At 37.0% G+C, this 19,031-nt stretch overlaps 1 protein-coding gene across 1 annotated transcript in view; it reads right to left on the bottom strand.

Annotated features, from left to right (window-relative positions):
• Positions 1 to 218: 218 nt before the first annotated feature.
• Positions 219 to 19,031, bottom strand: part of Ubxn2b (UBX domain protein 2B) — a 29,136-nt gene continuing 10,323 nt past the window's right edge. Inside the window, exons 3-8 of the mRNA XM_013009212.1 lie at positions 17,373 to 17,523; positions 12,985 to 13,068; positions 12,238 to 12,347; positions 9,545 to 9,682; positions 2,195 to 2,356; positions 219 to 928 (exon numbers count right to left, since the gene is read on the bottom strand). Of these exons, the coding sequence (XP_012864666.1) occupies positions 766 to 928; positions 2,195 to 2,356; positions 9,545 to 9,682; positions 12,238 to 12,347; positions 12,985 to 13,068; positions 17,373 to 17,523 (808 nt within the window). The 3' untranslated portion in view covers positions 219 to 765. The remainder of the gene's footprint in view (positions 929 to 2,194; positions 2,357 to 9,544; positions 9,683 to 12,237; positions 12,348 to 12,984; positions 13,069 to 17,372; positions 17,524 to 19,031) is intronic.

The following is a 19,031-nucleotide window of genomic DNA, read 5'->3' as shown; positions in this document are numbered from 1 at the left end:
TTCTTTGGATTCTAATTTACGATGGCCATAGTTCCACAAAATACAAGACCAAAGTATATTTTTGTGATACTATTAACAGAGCTCAATCTGTAAGTAAAAAGGATGTGTAAAAATCTTAATAGGAAGCTGAGCACCTGGGACTCACAGCTATATTCCTATCTATTCAGGAGTTTGAGATCTGGAGGTTTGAAGTCCAAAGCCAGCCTGGTAGAAAAGTCCAGAATACTTTCCAAAATAACTGGCACAGAGTTCAAACCCCAGTGTCACAAAAAAGACAAAACAAAACAAACTCCCAGTCTCTTAAAAGGAGAAATAATTGCATGAGCTAACAATTTCAATCAAACTCAGAATACAGACACTTTTCAATATGTATTACAGAAAAATTTTTATCTTATATGATCAAAAGGATTTTAATGGCTGTTGGTCATTTCTGCATCAGGAAACTTTAGTGCAAATTTTACCAAGTACATGTATATAAAAAAGAGGTTTTTTCCATAAACCAATATTACATCACTGTTACAAACCGAGCATGTAACAAACTGGTTGGCTTAAATACTTAAAACCTATCAACTTAAGCCAGCCCTGCAACTAAAAATTTGAACATATTTATGGTCTACCCTTAGTCCAAATTAACTTAAACCAAGGCTGGAAGACAGAAAAACAAAACCAAATTTATCTGGTATAATAATAATTTCTATGCAGAAAAGTATTTTTCTTATTAACATGGCACATTACCTATTTCTATATGCTACTGCATAGATAGTATTATTTTAGTTGCTGGAGTATCACAGTGTTAAGAATATCTGCTTCTTGCAGTGTCAGGCTTTCATCTGTTAGCTCCTTATTTGGAAATGAAGTCACAAGAATAAAGTCAACAGTTGCAAATTCAGGGCGAGACTGTACAATAAATTCCCGAACATCCAGGATCCTGAAGAAATAAAAATAAAAAATTAATATGCTACTAAAGGAATATTTCCATGCAAGCAAAAATTAAATCATAATATAATAAAAGTTACACAATTCTAACTAATTTAAAGGTGGTGCAATTTTCTTTAGTTTACATTATTTCAATGGGAAAATTTATCTCAGTCTTCAATTAAAGTATAATGAATAACTTGGAGTGAACATTTACTTTTACTGTAAATAATTTGAGTTATACATAAAGTATTAACAATAGTACTATAGTAAAATTACAAGTTTTATGCTGGAGTAGAAAAAATGTTAGGACACCTGGCTGGTTTATGACAACATGAGCTGCATGTGGCTATATGCATGCACGTAATCTCAGCACTAAGGAGGCTGGGGCAGCAGGACCGTGACTTTAAGGCCAGCCTGAGCTATATAGCTACATAGTAAGACACTGCATCAAAAAGAATTTTTTTAAAAAGAAGGAAAAAATATTTAAAAATTATGCTCATATACATGGAAACTTAACTGAAAAAAATTTTATGTGCATAAGAAATATTAACTATTAAAGGGACACTTAAAACATACTATACTTGACACCACCACAAACTATTTATACTATATTTTTATATCACAAATTCATATTACAATGAATTTATGATATAAAAGTTTATATAACTCTTATTGGAATTATCACTTTTTTGTGGGAGGGTGTCGTTATTCTTGTCTCACTATAGCCCAGACTAGTCTTGAACTTAAAATTATCTTAAATTTTTAAAAATAAATTCACCCAAGATTTTTTTCCCTACTCAACTTCAATCAGCAGCAATGCAACACTATAGCTCTTAATTTATTTTTTAGTGGTTGGAATTTATATAGGGATTTGGATGATTTTCAGGAGTTGCTTATTTATTATACATGACTACTGCCATTTATTTTGTCAAAAGCTCACTTTAACAATATAAGGGGACAGGCGCCGATGGCTTGTGCCTGTAACTGTAATCCTCGAGGATCGCAGTTCAAAGCCAGCCTAGGCACAAAAATCCCCATGAGATTCTAATCTCCAATTAACCATGCAATAACCAGAAGAAGTGCTGTGGCTTAAGTGGTAGAGCACTAGTCTTGAGCACAAAGAGGCTCAGGGACAGTGCCTAGCCCCTGAGTTCAAGCCCCGCAACTGACAAAAAAAAAAGTAATATAAGGAATTTCATATTATAAATCTCATTTTACTTTGTTAAGTAACATTATATTATAGCAAAATAGATATTCTGTTGGTAAAGCAGCTTACCTGTGTGTACTATTGAATCTTTGTATCAAACGACTGCCATCTGCTAATCTGATTTGAATTTTGGTAGTGGGCACTGAATCATCGATAAGAACAACTGCATTAAATAACGACTTGTCCTCTTCTTCTGGGGAGGAGGGTGTACTGACTATTTCAGGTGTAAGGCTATGGGAGAAGATTTTTCAGAATCAGAACACAAGTCTGAACATGAGAGACACCATACACTGAAGGTACAGAATAGCTGGAACTGTAGCTGACCCTCAAGCAACCCTTTGTATGACTTCAGGACAGGCAGGATACAGCTTCCTGTGCTTCTCCTCTGCTTCTCCCAGGGTTTTTCATCATATTAAAATTGTTTTGGATATTACAATTCTCATTTACTTATCTAGTATCATTCAAAAGCCTAACTGCATTTTCCTATTTTATCTCTGAAATTTCAGACGGTTCAGCATAACAGTTTGATTAGAAATCACAGCAATTAATATCAAAGAATGATTAAGATCACACACAAATACACCTAACTGGGGGCTGGGAAGGTGGCTCGGTGGTAGAGCGCTTGCCTTGCATGCATGAGGCCCTGGGTTTGATTCCTCAGCACCACATAAGCAAAAAGAAAAAAGCCGGAAGTGGCGCTGTGGCTCAAGTGGTGGAGTGCTAGCCTTGAGCTGAAAGAGCTGAGTGACAGCACCCAGGCCCAGAGCCCAGAGTTCAGGCCCAAGACTGTACCCCCCCCCAAAAAATACACCTGACTTCAACTCTCAACTATGTTAATTGTATAAGTTAATCAATCTCTTTGAAATCCCATTCTATCACACTTATACATACATATGTTAAAAATTTATACACACATATATATGTACCTATATATGGAGGAATAAACTCATGAAGTCATGTAATCCCAGTAAATCCTTAATATACTGCCTATACCACAATGTTTCAAAAAGTTCTAGCTATATTTACACAAACCTTTTTAAACAATTTACTTAAAGCCATCTGATTTAAGTAGTTACTGCTTGGCAAAAACAAAGGTAACTGAAGTATTAATGAGGAATAAAATTTTATTCATTGTGAAGAATTTATAATGAAGCTTACTAGACAGAACACCTTACTACTTGACTTTGATTAATAGTGACATTACATTTTCTTAGTAGCTTGAAGATTTAAACAAGTTACAATCGTTTGGCAGGATGGTTCATCATGACAAATAATGTTAATGGCAAAAATGGGGGGGAGTTAGTTGAGAACAAACTTAGTTCAATCTTTTACAGACACAAACCTTATTCTCTCAGTCATTCTGAGAGATTCTTTTACAGCCCTCATGGTTAATCTAACATAGACAATGCACCTGGTTTCCTGTAAGTTATTTTATCAGATTAAAAAGTCTCTGAGCATCCAGGCTTTAGTTCAATGTAAATTGAACCTATCATGACTCACTACATCAAAAAAGTTGCTCCAGAATACAAGTTAAAGATAGTAAAATTAATACTCACTGCTAACACTTTCCCTTTAGCTGGTTTAGAATTAATTTGAGAAAATATGTAAGGATAAAAAAGGAAAACATTACAGCAAAGAATTGCTATATATTAAGGATTTTCTTCTTTTTCTTGTCTCAATTTTAGAAATAAGGGCTTAAAAACTTAAGTGTAAAGCCATTTACTGTGTCAACAGTATAAACGTGAAGGAAGAAAGTCCAAGGGCAGGGCCAGGAGAATGCATAGGACTTTCTTTGCAACATTAATAAGAAGATACACACATTATTGCCATCATTATCATTGCCACCATCTCCAACTCCTTTGCACCTGAACCATCTTGTGAGACAGTGTTGCATAATGCATTAACATGGTTTCTGGAGCCACACTGCCTGGTTACAATGTACTCCACTATGTAGGTGTATAATCCCAGGAGTCACTCATGCTCACTCCACTAAGTCTTCTTGTTGATGAAAGACAGGATGGTAGCACAGTTGTGAAGACTGACATTCATGAGGACACAAAGGCACTTGAAATAAAGTCTTTGTGTAGCTGGCATTATACTGTAATGACCCTAAGGACAGCTGGAAGGAAAAGTTACCACTTTCTCCCCAGTGCTAAGTGAGGATGCTGGGTTTAATTGGGACTCTCTCTTTTCCAGGACATAAAGCTGCCTCACATTTCTGTTTCCATCATCTTAAAGCTTTCTGTTTTAAACTGTGACCAGGCCAGGCTTTTCTGAAATATAAAAATAAAGTGTATATGGGGAATTCTAGATGAGGAAAACTTTTTACGCTCTTTGTAAAAATTATGTGTGTCAAAGTGAAACTCGATGGAACAGTAACACTTGAGAACTGGAATAAATGGACCGTGGGGTGAAGGTAGGTCAGCCACACTCATTGGCAAGAACTATTTCACAGAACAAATACCACGCTCATAGCTAAAGCTGAAAACTAAATGAGGTCACAGTCCAGCAAAACCAACCATTTTTAATAACTTGAATTAACTTTAATGTTTAGTTTTCAAAGTCACACTTCTGTTACTTAAGTTTCCCCTAACATCCAATTCAATCAACCATAGTGACTTTTTTTAAATTTTATTTTATTGTAAAGATGTTGTGTTTCAAGTTTACGTATAGACGATTATTTTTAAAAGAGCAGAAAGTTAAGTTGGGCACTGCATGCAATCCTAGTACTCAGGAGGATGAGATCTTAGGATCACAGTCTAAAGCCATTCTGGGCAGGAACGAGTGTGAAATTTTAATCCCCAATAAAACGAATAAAAACCCAGAAGTCAAGCTGTGGCTCCAATGGTAGAGCACTAGGCTTGAGCAAAAGAAGCTCAGGGATAGTAAAAAGGCCTTGAGTTCAAGCCCCTAGGACCAGCACAGAGAAAGAAAAAGAGAATAGAAAGAGTAGCTAGAAGAGAGAGGGAAGGGAGAGGGGAGAAGGGCAAAAGGGGAGAGAGGGGGGAGAGAGAGCTGGGAAGTTAACTGATAAAACAAGGTCTTGGCAAACAGGAGGAAAGGATGTGATACTAACTTCCTCAAGTAGGAGAGAGAACACTTTTTATTATGGATGGATATAGTCCTTAGCAAGCTTGGATACTGAAGTTAACACCAAAGTTCCCATTTGGCTTTATTTCTGGTACTATTTCTACAATGGGGCAAAAGCAAACAAATCTGAGATGGGTAATATGTACAGGTAGAATGAACACTTAATCAAGCAGGGAACATCTACAGAGTATTTGGGGCCAGCCCTCTGCAAATGAGAAGACACATCATTGCCTTCTCAGCAGCTGAGACTGTCCCCAGTAGTGTCCAGACACAAAAGCAGACAGTCCAATGACTGTAGAAAGGTGAGGGGCTGCCCAACAACCGGGATAAGCACAGAAAGAAAGGAAGGAAGGGGCTGTTGGGCATATCCTTAAGGGTTCTGGGGCCAAGATGAAGTCAAACTCCAGGTCCAGAATAACAAACAGAATATCCCAAATTGACTAGGCAGTATGAAAAGAGGCAGGAACTGCTCTTTAAGGACCAAGATCGACTTCAAATAATGACTTTTATTTTTATACATACCAATGCAAAAGCCTCAGTGATGGTCCACACTCTAGTTCTTCTGTCAAAAATGCTGATGATTAGCTGGGCACTGGTGGCTCATGCCTGTAAACCTAGCTACTCAGGAAGATGAGAGCTGAGGATCACAGTTACAAGCCAGACCAGGCAAGAAAGTCTGTGAGATTCTGAGGTATCCAATTAATCATCAAAAGCTGGAAATGGAGCTGTAGCTCAAGGTTAGAATGTCAGTTTTCACATAAATAGCTAAAGGATAGTACCTAGGCCCTGGGTTTAAGCACCAGTACCAGCAAGCATGTAGGGGCACACGTGCACATGCTCACACACACACACACAAACACACTTGCTAAGTCTACTTGTTGAGCTCTACCTTATCCTGTTAATTTTTACAACTTTTTTTTGGTCGGTCATGGGGCTTGAACTCTGGGCTTGGGCTCTATCCTTCAGCTCTTCAGCTCAGGAGGAGCGCTCTACCACTTGAGCTACAGCTCCACCTCATCCTGTTACTTTTTAGATAATATAGCTCATGCTACCCCCGGTACCAGTAAGTGTGTAGGGGAGCACGTGCACGCGTGCGTACACACACACACACACCAATTTGCTAAGTCACGCGCGCGCACACACACACACACACACACACACACCCCGATTTGCTAAGTCTTTACTAGTTGAGCTCTACCTTATCCTGTTAATTTTTAAATAATATAGCTTGTGCTACCATTGCAAGTTTACAGTTTTCCATCAATGATTTATTTGCTCTTATTATGTGAGCCTACTTGCTAATAACACCCCCTCCCAAAACACACACTGCTAATATTTATATTAGGTTTATCCATAATCAATAGTGTATCACAAGATTTGGTTAACTTTCTTCTCTATTTGTACTTAAGACTGCCATCTATGGAAGAAATGGATTGTTCCCCTCTTTTTTGCCAATTCAGGAAATAGTTGCTTGAGAAGAGTTACTTAATTGTTAAGCTTTTGTCTTACTACTTTTTTGGGTGAGGAGTGTTGGGGAATCAAGCCCATTGAGCTATACTTCCAGTTCCTCAACATATTTTTTAATGTAAAATCTTCACATGAACTGTTCAATTTAATACTTCATTTGCATAGAATTATATAGTAACACATATTAAATATAAGTTCATGTGTATACAGGTTTATACTATCACACTAAACTCCTAAATATAAAATTTCTGTACAATAGAAGCCAAAAACTTAGTGGATTTATTACACTCCCTGCAGTTGTGATTATACCAGTGCACCAAGCAAACAAATAATTGTAGTATGCCTCTGTATCCAAGGGTGCTACATTTATGGACTTAAAACTCTGGGTTGAAAACTTTCAGGAAAAAAAATACATAAGTCAGGCATGGTGCCTTATGCCTTTATTCTCAGTACTTGGGAGATTAAAGCAAGAGAATCAGAGTTCGTGGCTACACAAAAAGACAATTAAGAAAAACCTACCTTTATTGGCAGGAAGGGAATTTTTAAGTAGATGTGATTAGGCAGTGAAGGACTTGAGTGTAAAAACAAAGCTAAGTCAACCATACTCCTGTTTCTTCTGTATTTTCTAGGAAGCAATCTCCATCAAGGGAAAAGAATGAGAGAATAAAGACAGGAAATAAAAATTTAAAGAGCCATATATAAAATTCCTGTCTATTTTGAGATAGGACAAAGGAATTGATAAGCAATGTAAACATGGCAAATAGATTTGAAAAGGATGGAGTAGCATAAAAAGGAATAAAGTCCCACAAAAGGGTAGTAATGCATGGAGGAAGAGAGGCTACTTTTCTAATATATTTTATTACTTATGAAGATGATGTCAAGCCATGGTTATAAGTAAGTCATTCATATATTATGCCATGAATATTAGCATTTAAATTGTACTATTCAAAGTCCTATAGTTTCCTTGGAACGGTCTCAGACTCAATCCTTCCTTCACTTGCTATCAAATGAGCTCAGGTTTTATAGACAAAGCTTGGACTCCAAAATAAAGAATGTGGATACTTAAAACTATACTGAACAAGCTAGGTGCCAGTGGCTCACATCTGTAATCCTAGCTACTCAGGAGGTTGAAATCTGAGGATCATGGTTCAAAGCCAGCCCGGGCAAGAAAGTCTGTGAGACTCCTATCTCCAATTAGCTAGCAGAAAACAAGGAACGGCACTGTGGCTCAAGTGGCAGAGTGCTTGCCTTGAGCTGAAGAGCCCTGGGACAGTGTCTAGGCCCCGAGTTCAAATCCCAAGACCAACACACATACACACACACAAGCTTCCTGGACACCATCACTGTAAGCACACTGATCCTGCTGAAAGATCTTAGTACTCAAGGCAGACATGCATGCGTAAAGCCATCATGTATGATGTAAAGTACCCTATTGTCTGATGTACTCAGCAACCCTTCACAATTCCCCATTTGAAACCATGTGCTCTAAAAGAGAAGTAAGGCATAGTGGCGAAAAGGGACACCTCAGATACTTCAGTTTGAACCCTATGAGACAGCTATTTTCTTTCTTTTTTTAAATTTTAGTTTTTTGTAAAGATGCTGTACAGAGAGGTTACAGTTACATCAGTAAGGTAATGAATACATTTCTTGTCAGGTATTGTTAGCTCCTCCTTTCTTTTTCTCCCACTATCCCTTCTTTCCCCTACCTTCCCCCACGCCCCAGCCCCCAAAATAAATTCTAAAGTTCATTTCCAACATAGTGTCTAGTGAGTCTCATTGTTGCAATGGGTCATCTTGTGTCCTTGTTTCAGCATTTTGTTATTCCCCTCCCCAAATTAGGTAAATATATATACAAGATGCAGGGTACCAAAATCAAATACAGTTACAACAGGGATATACCATAGGAGGAAGAACATACAAAAGAAACAAAGAAAAAAAATCAAAGAAAAAATAGTACATTACAAACAATAACAAAAAATAAAACCTCTTGTGGGGCTGGGAAGGTGGCTCAGTGGTAGAGCGCTTGCCTTGCATGCCTAAGGCCCTCGGTTCTATTCCCCAGCACCACATAAGCAAAAAGAAAAAAAGCCAGAAGTGGCACTGTGGCTCAAGTGGCAGAGCGATAGCCTTGGGCTGAAGAGCTAGGGACAGTGCCCAGGCCCAGAGTTCAGGCCCCACGACTGGACCCCCCCCCCAAAAAAAAAGAAAAACCTCTTGTGTTCTTGTTTTGAGGTTCATTTAACTTCGCATCATCTTATATGGTATTATGTACATAGCTTTGGAAATTTTCTGCTCATCTGATAAGATTATACTAGGCATATACTAATTATTACAAATAAGGGAAACCATGGGACCTATATTTGTTTGTGTCTGGCTTACTTAATATGATTTTTTCCAAGTCTTTCCATTTCCTAACAAATGGAGAAGTGTCATTCTTACTGATGGAAGCACAGAATTCCATTATGTGTGTGTGTGTATATACACATTTTCTTGATCCATTCATCTACTGAGGTCACCTGGGTTTTTTCATATCTTAGCTATGGTGAATAATGTTGTGATAAACATAGTTGTGAGACAGCTATTTTCTTATTGTGACTATAAAATAGAGCACTAACAGTATCTGTGCCTGAAAAGACTGTTGATGAATTAATGCAGGAAAATAATCAGAGAACCAGAAATACAGTAACTGAAACCTAAAAGTTCGCTACTAATATTTTATACCAGATTCACATATCTACTTCCTTCAAGAAGGTCATAAGTTCATAGTTTGGTTTTTTACTCTGAAGACTGGCTTGCTTTTATTATTCTCAAAAATAAAATTCAGGTTGAACAAAGCAGTATACTTCTCACTAGGAATTTTACCTTCCAAGTTTTTGTCCTTCTCCACTGAAAGCCTTGAACCTCAGTCTAGGTTTTGTGTACTCCTGATCCTGATGGTCTTCCATATCCAGATCCACCTGGCCACCATGAGCCAGTCGCTGGAGCTCCAGGGGTATCTCCCTTCAAGAGGGGGAAGAGGTATGAGTTAAGGTTTTGAGAAATGAAACCACACTGTTGAGATTACCGTGATTAAGTCATGAGCTGTACAAAATTTCCATGGCTATTTGATCATTTTTATTGCAAGTTACATACACTGTTTCTTAGTGGGTCTCAACACAGGAATGACATAGTGGTCAAAGCAATATTGTAGTGCATTAAAAACTATGCTGTTAAAATAACAACTGATACCTAGATAGCAGTAGAAAATTCCTATGATTTTTTTTAGTTAATACAAACATTTATTTCTAAACTGCCTGCAGGAAGTTCTGTGCCCCGACAGGTGTTGGACTGTTGGGTCATTGATGGGCACTGCTTCCTTTCATTGAAGAAGCAGGGCTCTGGGAGGATTGGAGATGCACAGTGAACACTTGGATGACACAGAATCATAGACTGCCAATAAAAAAAACTCTGAGCCTAAACCTGCTTGAAATATATTTTGTTACTAGACTGAAATTTCCAGGCATGTAGTTTACCATGTAAACTGAGAGAAGACCACATTTTGTTTGGAACTTTAATAACTTCTAGATTGCAATACTATAGCAACAACTTTATTAAGTTATGCCTCATTTTTTGTTTTTATACTAGTGACATTTACATGAGTGCTAAACTGAACAAATACACAAGTTTTTTATTTTTTATTGTATAGCCTTTTGAACTCAGGACTTCACCTTTTGCCAGGCAAACATCAATTTGGTCATGCTTTTATTTTTTTTTCAGGTAGGGTCTCAAGCTTTTTTCCAGGGCGGGGCTTGGACCATGATCTTATCTCTTCTGTCTCTCACACAGCTGGATAGAGGTATGAACTACCATGTTCAGATTGTTGAGATAAGGTCTCATTAACTTTTTTGCCCAGACTTGCCTTGAACTGTAATCTTTTTTACCTATGCCTCCAAGAAATTACAGACCACCAGTCCCAGCTTACTACTTCTTGTCTGCTGTTGTGGTCTTACTTGAACACTTATAAACTGAAATGGCAATTTAAACTAAAGAAATAAAAGCAGATCATCAAAAATTGATACATATTTCAATTTATGATAAATCACTTTAATATATTTAAGGTGGAACATTTATCAATATTTGGCAAAATAATGTGGATAGACAATAATTTCTGAAGTTTTTTACAGGACAGTGGAAACAATATACAAAATATTATAAAGAAGCAAGGCTGGAGATGTGACTCAAGTGGTACAGCACCGGCCATGAGCAAGAATGCTGAGTTAGAGCTCAGGTTCTGAGTTCAAGCTCCAATGCCGGCACAAATACTCAATATATACACTGGAGACAATGGATCTTATAATTAAGAACCACTAATTGCTACCATTCTTTCATTCAATGAGCCTTTTATAAAATTCTTCCTAGTTATGACTTTCTAACATGTGTGCCTCAGATTTTAAAATCTTCTTAATATACCATTTGGCTGAAAATTAACACACAAAGTTTATAAATTATTTTAACAAAAAGTTAGTTTTGATCTATATCACAGTATAAAATCATCACTGTTTTCTTGGGGCATCTGTTCAAGATATCCCATCAAATGATGTGTTTCTTTTAGCGGCTCAAAGGTTCCTCTAGTTCGCAGCTCTTCCCAGTGACTTAAACCATTCAATCCAAATAATAGCTACCACAATATACTGCCTCCCAGGACAGCTTCACATTTTTCTCAATGACTCAAGCATAGTTTATAGAATGTCTTGTCTTTGTGTGGTTTCCAATTTGTACAGAACTTCAAATAAAATTTATGCTAACTCATCTAAAACATCTTTCCTCCAGAGTTCCCTGACTATTTCAACTCCAAAGAATATTCCACTTCAGCTACTGTCCTGCATTTTTCTTCACTTGCAAAAAGCTCTACCTTCAATCCTGTATGTAGTATAACCTACTTTGGTCTCTTTCTCATACTTTATCTCTCAGTTTATCACAAATCTTGTATCTTTAGTTGTATTTTTGCTTGGGAATGATACTACTGTCACCTGGTGAAATTGTACGGTAGAAAAGCTTTTATTAACATAACAAAATCACTTGACTCTCCATCCTGTGGCAAGAAGGGCTGGTAAGTTGCAATGCTCGTTGCATGAGTCAAGGCACTTTATATCTGGTTTATGGCTGAATATTATAACTTAAAACCTTTTGAAATCTCTGTCAATAATGCCACTTTAAAAGGGTTTTTATTAAGTTGCTGGATTTAAGGCATACATGCAATGAAGAGTTATCCCGCCAATAAGGAGAATAGTGGATTTGTGGATAGAGAGCTACATATGAATTGATTCACTGATTTATTTCAACAAAATGTTTCATCTTGGAGTAGAGCTACATTTTCATCAGATTTAAAAAGGGTGAGTAGCCAATGGCCCTCTGTACAAAGAATTAGATAAACTACCTCCCCAGCAATGACCTATATGATAGAACCCACTAATTAATTGTTAAAAACTAGTAGCACACAACTGAGCAGTAGTCTGTTTAAAAAAAAAAATTCTCTGCACTCCAAGAAACAATAGAACATAAATGATACATCTTACCCTCTTTTAACAGATTCCAGAAATTGAGCATTTGTTGGATCACTGTAAGGCCTCAATTCTCCATCATCTAAACTGAAACCATTGCTCCACAGTTTAAGCAAAATCTGGACCTGTATGATCATAAAAATTAAAACTACAAGAAACCATTTTCAAAAAATTTTAAGATTTAAATGTCATCTTACATCATATTATGCAATTAATTTATTTGGAAGAATCTGTTCTGTTCTCTATTCAAAGTTAAAAGATATGGAACCGTATGTGTTTGCTTAGCAGACTTTTTAGCTTAACAAAAAATGACACTGGTTGCAAGCTTCTGCAGATGGACTCTGGCCTCGGTGTACAAACAGAGCAATGAGACGGCAGCACCTGCCACCCAGCTACCCCCATCCTGCTCCTTTATCTACACCAAACTCTACATCATATCTTCTGTGCTCTACAACTTAGAAGCAGGGCTGACCCTCCAATCACCTTCCAAGAAACTCCTAATGTTTAAAATAAATAGCAAATAATAGAATGAAATTATAATTCCAAAGTTTCAAATTCAATAGAATGACCTTATGTGTTCTATGTTAACTCATACATTTCTTCTACAAAGTTATGAATCTCTAAGTAAGTGCAAGGCTGACTGAGAAATACTAAAATTGAGATGGAAAACTCACACACTGGTCCTTAATCCATATATCAAAAAGTAACAACAAACAGTAAAAACAGTAGTAACTAGAGGCAGATACTTGCTATTGTACATACATCTTGAAGTTGATTTTCTCCATAGATATATTCAGACCGTTTACAAAAGGAATTGCCTAGTCTGTATCCTCCACCTGTAAATGACTAAAATACACAGTAAGTAAGTAAAAAATTCACTAAAGAAATAATCTAAATGTTATTAATGCTTGATGAATTTGTAAACTAGTAAATCATAACTGCATAACTGCCAAACAGGTTCACAATTACTAGGATAATTTTATATTAGAATGAAGACCTAATGTTATAGAGAAGTTTATTCAAGAAAGAAATTAAGTTTTCTCCCTCCTTCCCTTCTTCCCTCCCTCCCTCCCTCCCTCCTCTCTCTCTCTTTCTTTTTTTCCTTCTCATGGGGCTTAAATTCAGGGCCTGGACACTGTTTCTTAACTCTTTTGCTTAATGCAAATGCTCTATCCCTCTGAGCCAAAGCACCACTTCGGGGTTTCTGTTGGTTAATTGGAGATAAGAGTCTCACAGGGACTTTTCAGCTCAGTCTGGCTTTGAGCCATGATCCTTAGATCTCAGCCTCCTGAGTAGGTAGGACTATAGGTGTAAGCCACTGGCGCCTGGAACAAGTTTCTTCAAATCAGAAGTTGAACTAATTTAGGGTAATCTTATGCGCTAAAATATGTATTTTTAAGAATATATAGTCATCTATTTTATAACAAATTTTATAATAAAATTGTACTTCAAGAGTTAAGTTTTACAGGGTAAAGGAGAAATATCTATAAATGTTACCTTGAAAAGCTCTAATATATTTTATAAACTACTTTTTTAACCATAATAAGTCATCTATTACTGTACTTTTTTTTTATCCACCATGGGACTTGAACTCAGGGACTGGGCACTGACCCTAAGCTTTTGTGATCAAGACTAGCATTCTATTACTTTGAGCCAAGTGCCACTTTCCAGTTTTCTGGTGGTTAACTGGAAGTAAGAGTCTCACAGACTTTCTTGTTCCAGCTGGCTTGGACCTGCAATTCTCTTATCTCAGCCTTCTGAGTAGCTAGAATTATAGGCATAAGCTACCAGTGTCAGGCTTCGCACCTTTTATTTTGCTCTGTTAGCCATAGGTCATAGGATAAGAGAATTTAGGAGAGAAAATGCCATTCTGTTTAATGTCCATCTAGCTTTCTTTCCTACACACTAAATCACATAGATTCCACACTTTTCTTACAGAGTTGAGGAACTTGCAGAAACTAAGATTACCTTAAGGCTTGACTGTAAAAGTCTCAAACTATTAAGTAATAAATAAAGAGTAAAACATAAGTATAGTTTAGAATAGAGATTCTTAAGTTAATGAAAAAATTATAAGAATTTTTTTCAAAAGACACATCTAGGAACAACTCAAATCTACTACTCCATAATACCCAAGACATATGGTGGTTTAGAAAATCCTCCAAATGACTCAAGAGACTTTCAGATTGAGAACTACTGATTATAGGAATAAATGCAAGCTGGGTACCAGTGGCTAACACCTATAATCCTAGCTATTCAGGAGGCTGAGATCTGAGGATCACAGTTCAAAGCCAGCCTGGGCAGGAAAGTCTATGAGACTCTTATCTCCAATAAACCACCAGAAAAAAAAACTGCAAATGGTGCTGTGGCTCAAGTGGTAGAGTGCTCGCCTTGAGCTGAAGAGCGCAGGGACAGCACACAGGCCTAGAGTTCAAGCCCCACGACTAACATAGAGAAGAGAAGAGAAGAGAAGAGAAGAGAAGAGAAGAGAAGAGAAGAGAAGAGAAGAGAAGAGAAGAGAAGAGAAGAGAAGAGAAGAGAAGAATATATGCAGGGCAAAGTGCTGGTTGCTCACATCTGTAATCCTAGCTACTCAGAGGCTGAGATAAGAGGACAGTGAAAGAAAGCCTATGCAGGAAAGTCCATGAGACTCATCTCCAATTAACTACCAAAAGCTGGAGCTGTGTCTGAAGTGGTAGACTGCCAGCCTTGAGTGAAAAAGCTAAAGGACAGCACCCGGGCCCTGAGTTCAAGCCCCTATATTGACATTAAAAACAAAACAGAAAAGGTCTAAAGACACTAGTGCCTGTCCTCCTTAGTATCCCAATACTGTATCAGTTGTCACAGTTATAGAAATTACACAAAGATTTATAGCAACTTAGGCAGTTATTAAAGCAATGCAAGGGCTGGGAAGGTGGCTCAGTGGTAGAGCGCTTGCCTTGCATGTATGAGGCCCTGGGTTTGATTCCTCAGCACCACATAAGCAGAAAAAGCCAGAAGTGGCACTGTGGCTCAAATGGTAAAGTGCTATCCTTGAGCTGAAGAGCTGAGGGACAGTGCCCAGGTCCAGAGTTCAGGCCCCATCACTGGCAAAAAAAAAAAAAAGCAATGCAAAGGAGAAAGATGGGCCTTCAAAATAAGTGATCCAAACAGACACCCATAAGCACAAAAGGAATCTCACCTTCCATACAATTAGGTGGAGATGGGTCAAAGGCTAAAACATAGATTGTAAACTTGAAAATTTTTCTACGGAAAATCTTTGGTACCTGAAGTTATACAAAAAATTACTGGACAAGGAAGTGGCACTGTGGATGAAGAGCGCTGCAGGGACAGAGCCCAAGCCCAGAGTTCAAGCCCCACAACCAACAAAAATGAGATGTACAATGAGATGAGATGTACAAGACGCTTTGTCAAAAACCGAACTTTACTATTTAGGTGGGGGGGGGGGTAGCTGAGGAAGTGGGAGGGAAGGGATGGTAGGGGAAAAACAAAGGAGGAGGCAACAATGCTGGCTAAGAAATGTACTCATTACCTTGCTCATGTAACTGTAACCCCTCTGTACAGTATTTTCACAATAAAAAACTTAATTAAAAAAATTATTTGACAAGACTCCAAAAGTATGATACATAAAAGAAAGAGATAAATTGAACTATAAACATTAACCATTAAACATTTATGCTCTGCAAAACACCTTAAGAGGATGAAAATACAAATTATAGACTAGGAGAAAATATTTGGATATCATTTATGTATCTAACAAAGAACTGCCATCTACTGAAATAGAGACCACTCTATATTCGACTATAACAAAACAAACAATCCAAACAGAATGTGGGCTGAAGTTATGAAGAGACATTGCACTGAAAACAGTCATGATAATGGCAAATAGACATTTGAAAAATGTTCAATCTTACCAGTCTTTAGGAAAATGCAAGTCACCTAATTATGATGAAAATGTAAATTAAAAAAATCACACTATATTCTCATGACATACCTATTAAAATGGCTAAAATAAAAAGTAGTATCACCGCTAATGGCTGACATAAGAATATGTGAGAATCTAATATAATCATTTCAGAAAACAAGTAGGCAGTTTCTTGAAACATTAAATATTCCCTATCACATACACTATCATACCAATAAAAGTTCCTGGGTTTTTATCTCAAAGATATGAAAATTTTTATTTGTATAAATCTACAAGATGATTGTTCACAGAAACTGTAATAGATAAGAACTGGAAACAACTAAAATGTGCCTCAACAGTGAATGCTTGTACACATGGTAGTCTACTCACAATGTGAAGTTCTGCCAGGAATAAAAAAGAACCAAATATTAAAACAAACAATAACTTTGATGAATCTCAAGGGCATTATGCTGAGTGAAAATTATATTCCCAAAAGGTCATATGCCGCATGATTCCATTAAACTTACAGAGAAAGAAAACAGATTGATAATGACCATATGTTAAGAGAGTATAAAGAAGTGGTTCTGTGGCTCGAGTAGTAGAGTACTTTGTCTTGAGCTGAAGAGCATTGGGACAGTGCCCAAGCCCACAGTTCAAGCCCCATGACCAAAAACAACAACAAAAAAGAGATGCAGAGATGACAAAAGAGCTTGATAACAATTGAAGAACATCTTGGTTAGGTTGGTTATTACACAAATCTACATATGTTCGAATGCCAAATTCCTGGTTTTGATTCTGTATTATAATCATGCAAAATGGAATCACTGTGACAAATCGTGAGCTCTCTGCATTCTTGTTGCAAATCCTCGAGAATCTTTTTAAAAATAAATCTATTACTTAGCAGTAAGAATGGCTTCAATTTTTTTTCAAGCACAAAAAATAAAGATTATTATGTAACTGTAAGCCCTGTGTACATCACCTTTATAATAACAATAAATATTTAAAAAGGGAATCAAATAATTAGAAATTTATATTGAAAAGAAAATAAAAATAAAGATGATAAATCTCAAAGATTAAATACAGTTAGAAAATAAGTTCTGTAAATAATTTTGAAACAATGGAAATTGCTAGAGGTAGGTAGTGCAAACAGAGTGTAAAGCTCTATTTCAAACTTCTAGCACTACACACTTACATATACACAAATACACACACACATACAAACACAGTATAGTTTTTAAATGGCACTGACCTTATGTTTGTCATCACTTGAAGATCTCGTGGCTTCATTCAGAGGAACAGCTCCATGTTCCCTTGCCTCTTTGAAAAGCTCATTCACAATTTTCTCAGTTGAAGGTCGAACTATATGTAATCCACCATATTCATGTTCTCCTGAATAAAAGCTTTAAACAGTATAGTCCATGAATAAAAATGGAATAGACAAAATCTAAAGAAACTACATAAGCCTTATGAGATAAATTTTATTTAAGAGACATTACTGATTTCTGTGGAGATGTTTGATTTTTAAAATGGAATTAAGGAAAAGACAGAACATAGGTACATATACTTCCTCACTCAGGTTTCAGAGATTCTGATGGAACATCTGGCACCCAGCTGGCACCAGCGTTATAACTGGCATGCGTGCTTCCCGCTCTGGGCTCAGTGGCTGCTTATGAAAGGCACCTCGTTCACAGATCAGGGAAAAAGTGTGACAATGGGAGGCTAGTCCCTCCCCTGCAAGGAACTGACACCCAGGAAAGAGTAGTCAGTGGAGATCTTTGTATTTAGTCATTATAAACATCCAACTCTATAGACTATAGGGCTATACAGTTTATCACAGATTTGCAATTGTAGGTCATATACTCCATTTTAATCCTCTATGTTAAAAACAAATAATTTAGAAGCTGTTGTTTTTCATATTTCTTATGTAGTGACTAATGTCCATATGAAACATACAAATTTTCTTCACTTGAGAGTAACACTGTTTATCTTAACATATTTTTTTTTATCAAGAATAACAGAAAGTGGAAATAAAGTGGAAGATGACCAAGTCCACCCTTCACTTCATGTTCCATCCACTCTAGTTCCAAACTCACACTAAACAGACTTGAAAAGCAATGGGGGAAATTATATCAGCACTGGAACTAGAAATTGAGTTCACTTGAAAGATTTTCTATAGAATTAGCATGTGAAAAATGAACAGAATAGAGGGGAGAGCAGATCAACTTTCAATTTGTCAGTGAAATTCTACCTGGAAACAAATGGGCAGTCAAAGAACCCTACTCTGTGCTGTGGGGCGAGGGGCTTTCATTGGACTGCCAGTGCTTTGGAGAAGTACATTGGGAGGAGCAGGAGCTAGGGAAGCCTTCCTCTCATGCTTGCACTCTGCCTTCACCCAGGCAGCTTGGTTTCCTTTTAGGATTAGCTGGATAGCAGATGGTCTTAGGACCCTGCCAAACACTGAAAAGCAAAAGCAAAGCTTCCTGCTGCTTTTCCCTGTTCCAGGTTTCCAAACTCGCTTAAAACATGCGTCCTCTTTAGCTTTCCTTTAGTGAGAAACATTTTTTTTTTTGGAAAAGATTTACTAGCTCTTTTATGATTAGTGGTTTTAATGTATATTTAAGAAGTCTTTGCCTACTCTAAGATTAAGCATATATTCTATTTTCTTATAGAAGCATCACTGTTTTAACTTTTATATTTAGACCCATAATCCATCTGGAACTGATGGTCTGCATATGGTGTAAGGGAGAGGCTAAGAATGATTCTTCACACAAATGTCTATATGTTCAAGTAAGTTACAATGAAATTCTCTTCCCTTCCCCTCTGCAGTGTCACATATCAGAAATCAAGTGGCCACCTGTGAGCACCTATGATTCCGTTCCTTGGATTTTCCCCTTACTGCCAGTCTTCA

This window comes from Dipodomys ordii, unplaced genomic scaffold (assembly GCF_000151885.1).
Source record: "Dipodomys ordii isolate 6190 unplaced genomic scaffold, Dord_2.0 Scaffold9, whole genome shotgun sequence".
Taxonomy (NCBI): Eukaryota; Metazoa; Chordata; class Mammalia; order Rodentia; family Heteromyidae; genus Dipodomys; species Dipodomys ordii.
The sequence above is the reverse complement of the archived record's forward strand: the minus strand, read 5'-3'. Positions and strand labels throughout refer to the sequence as shown.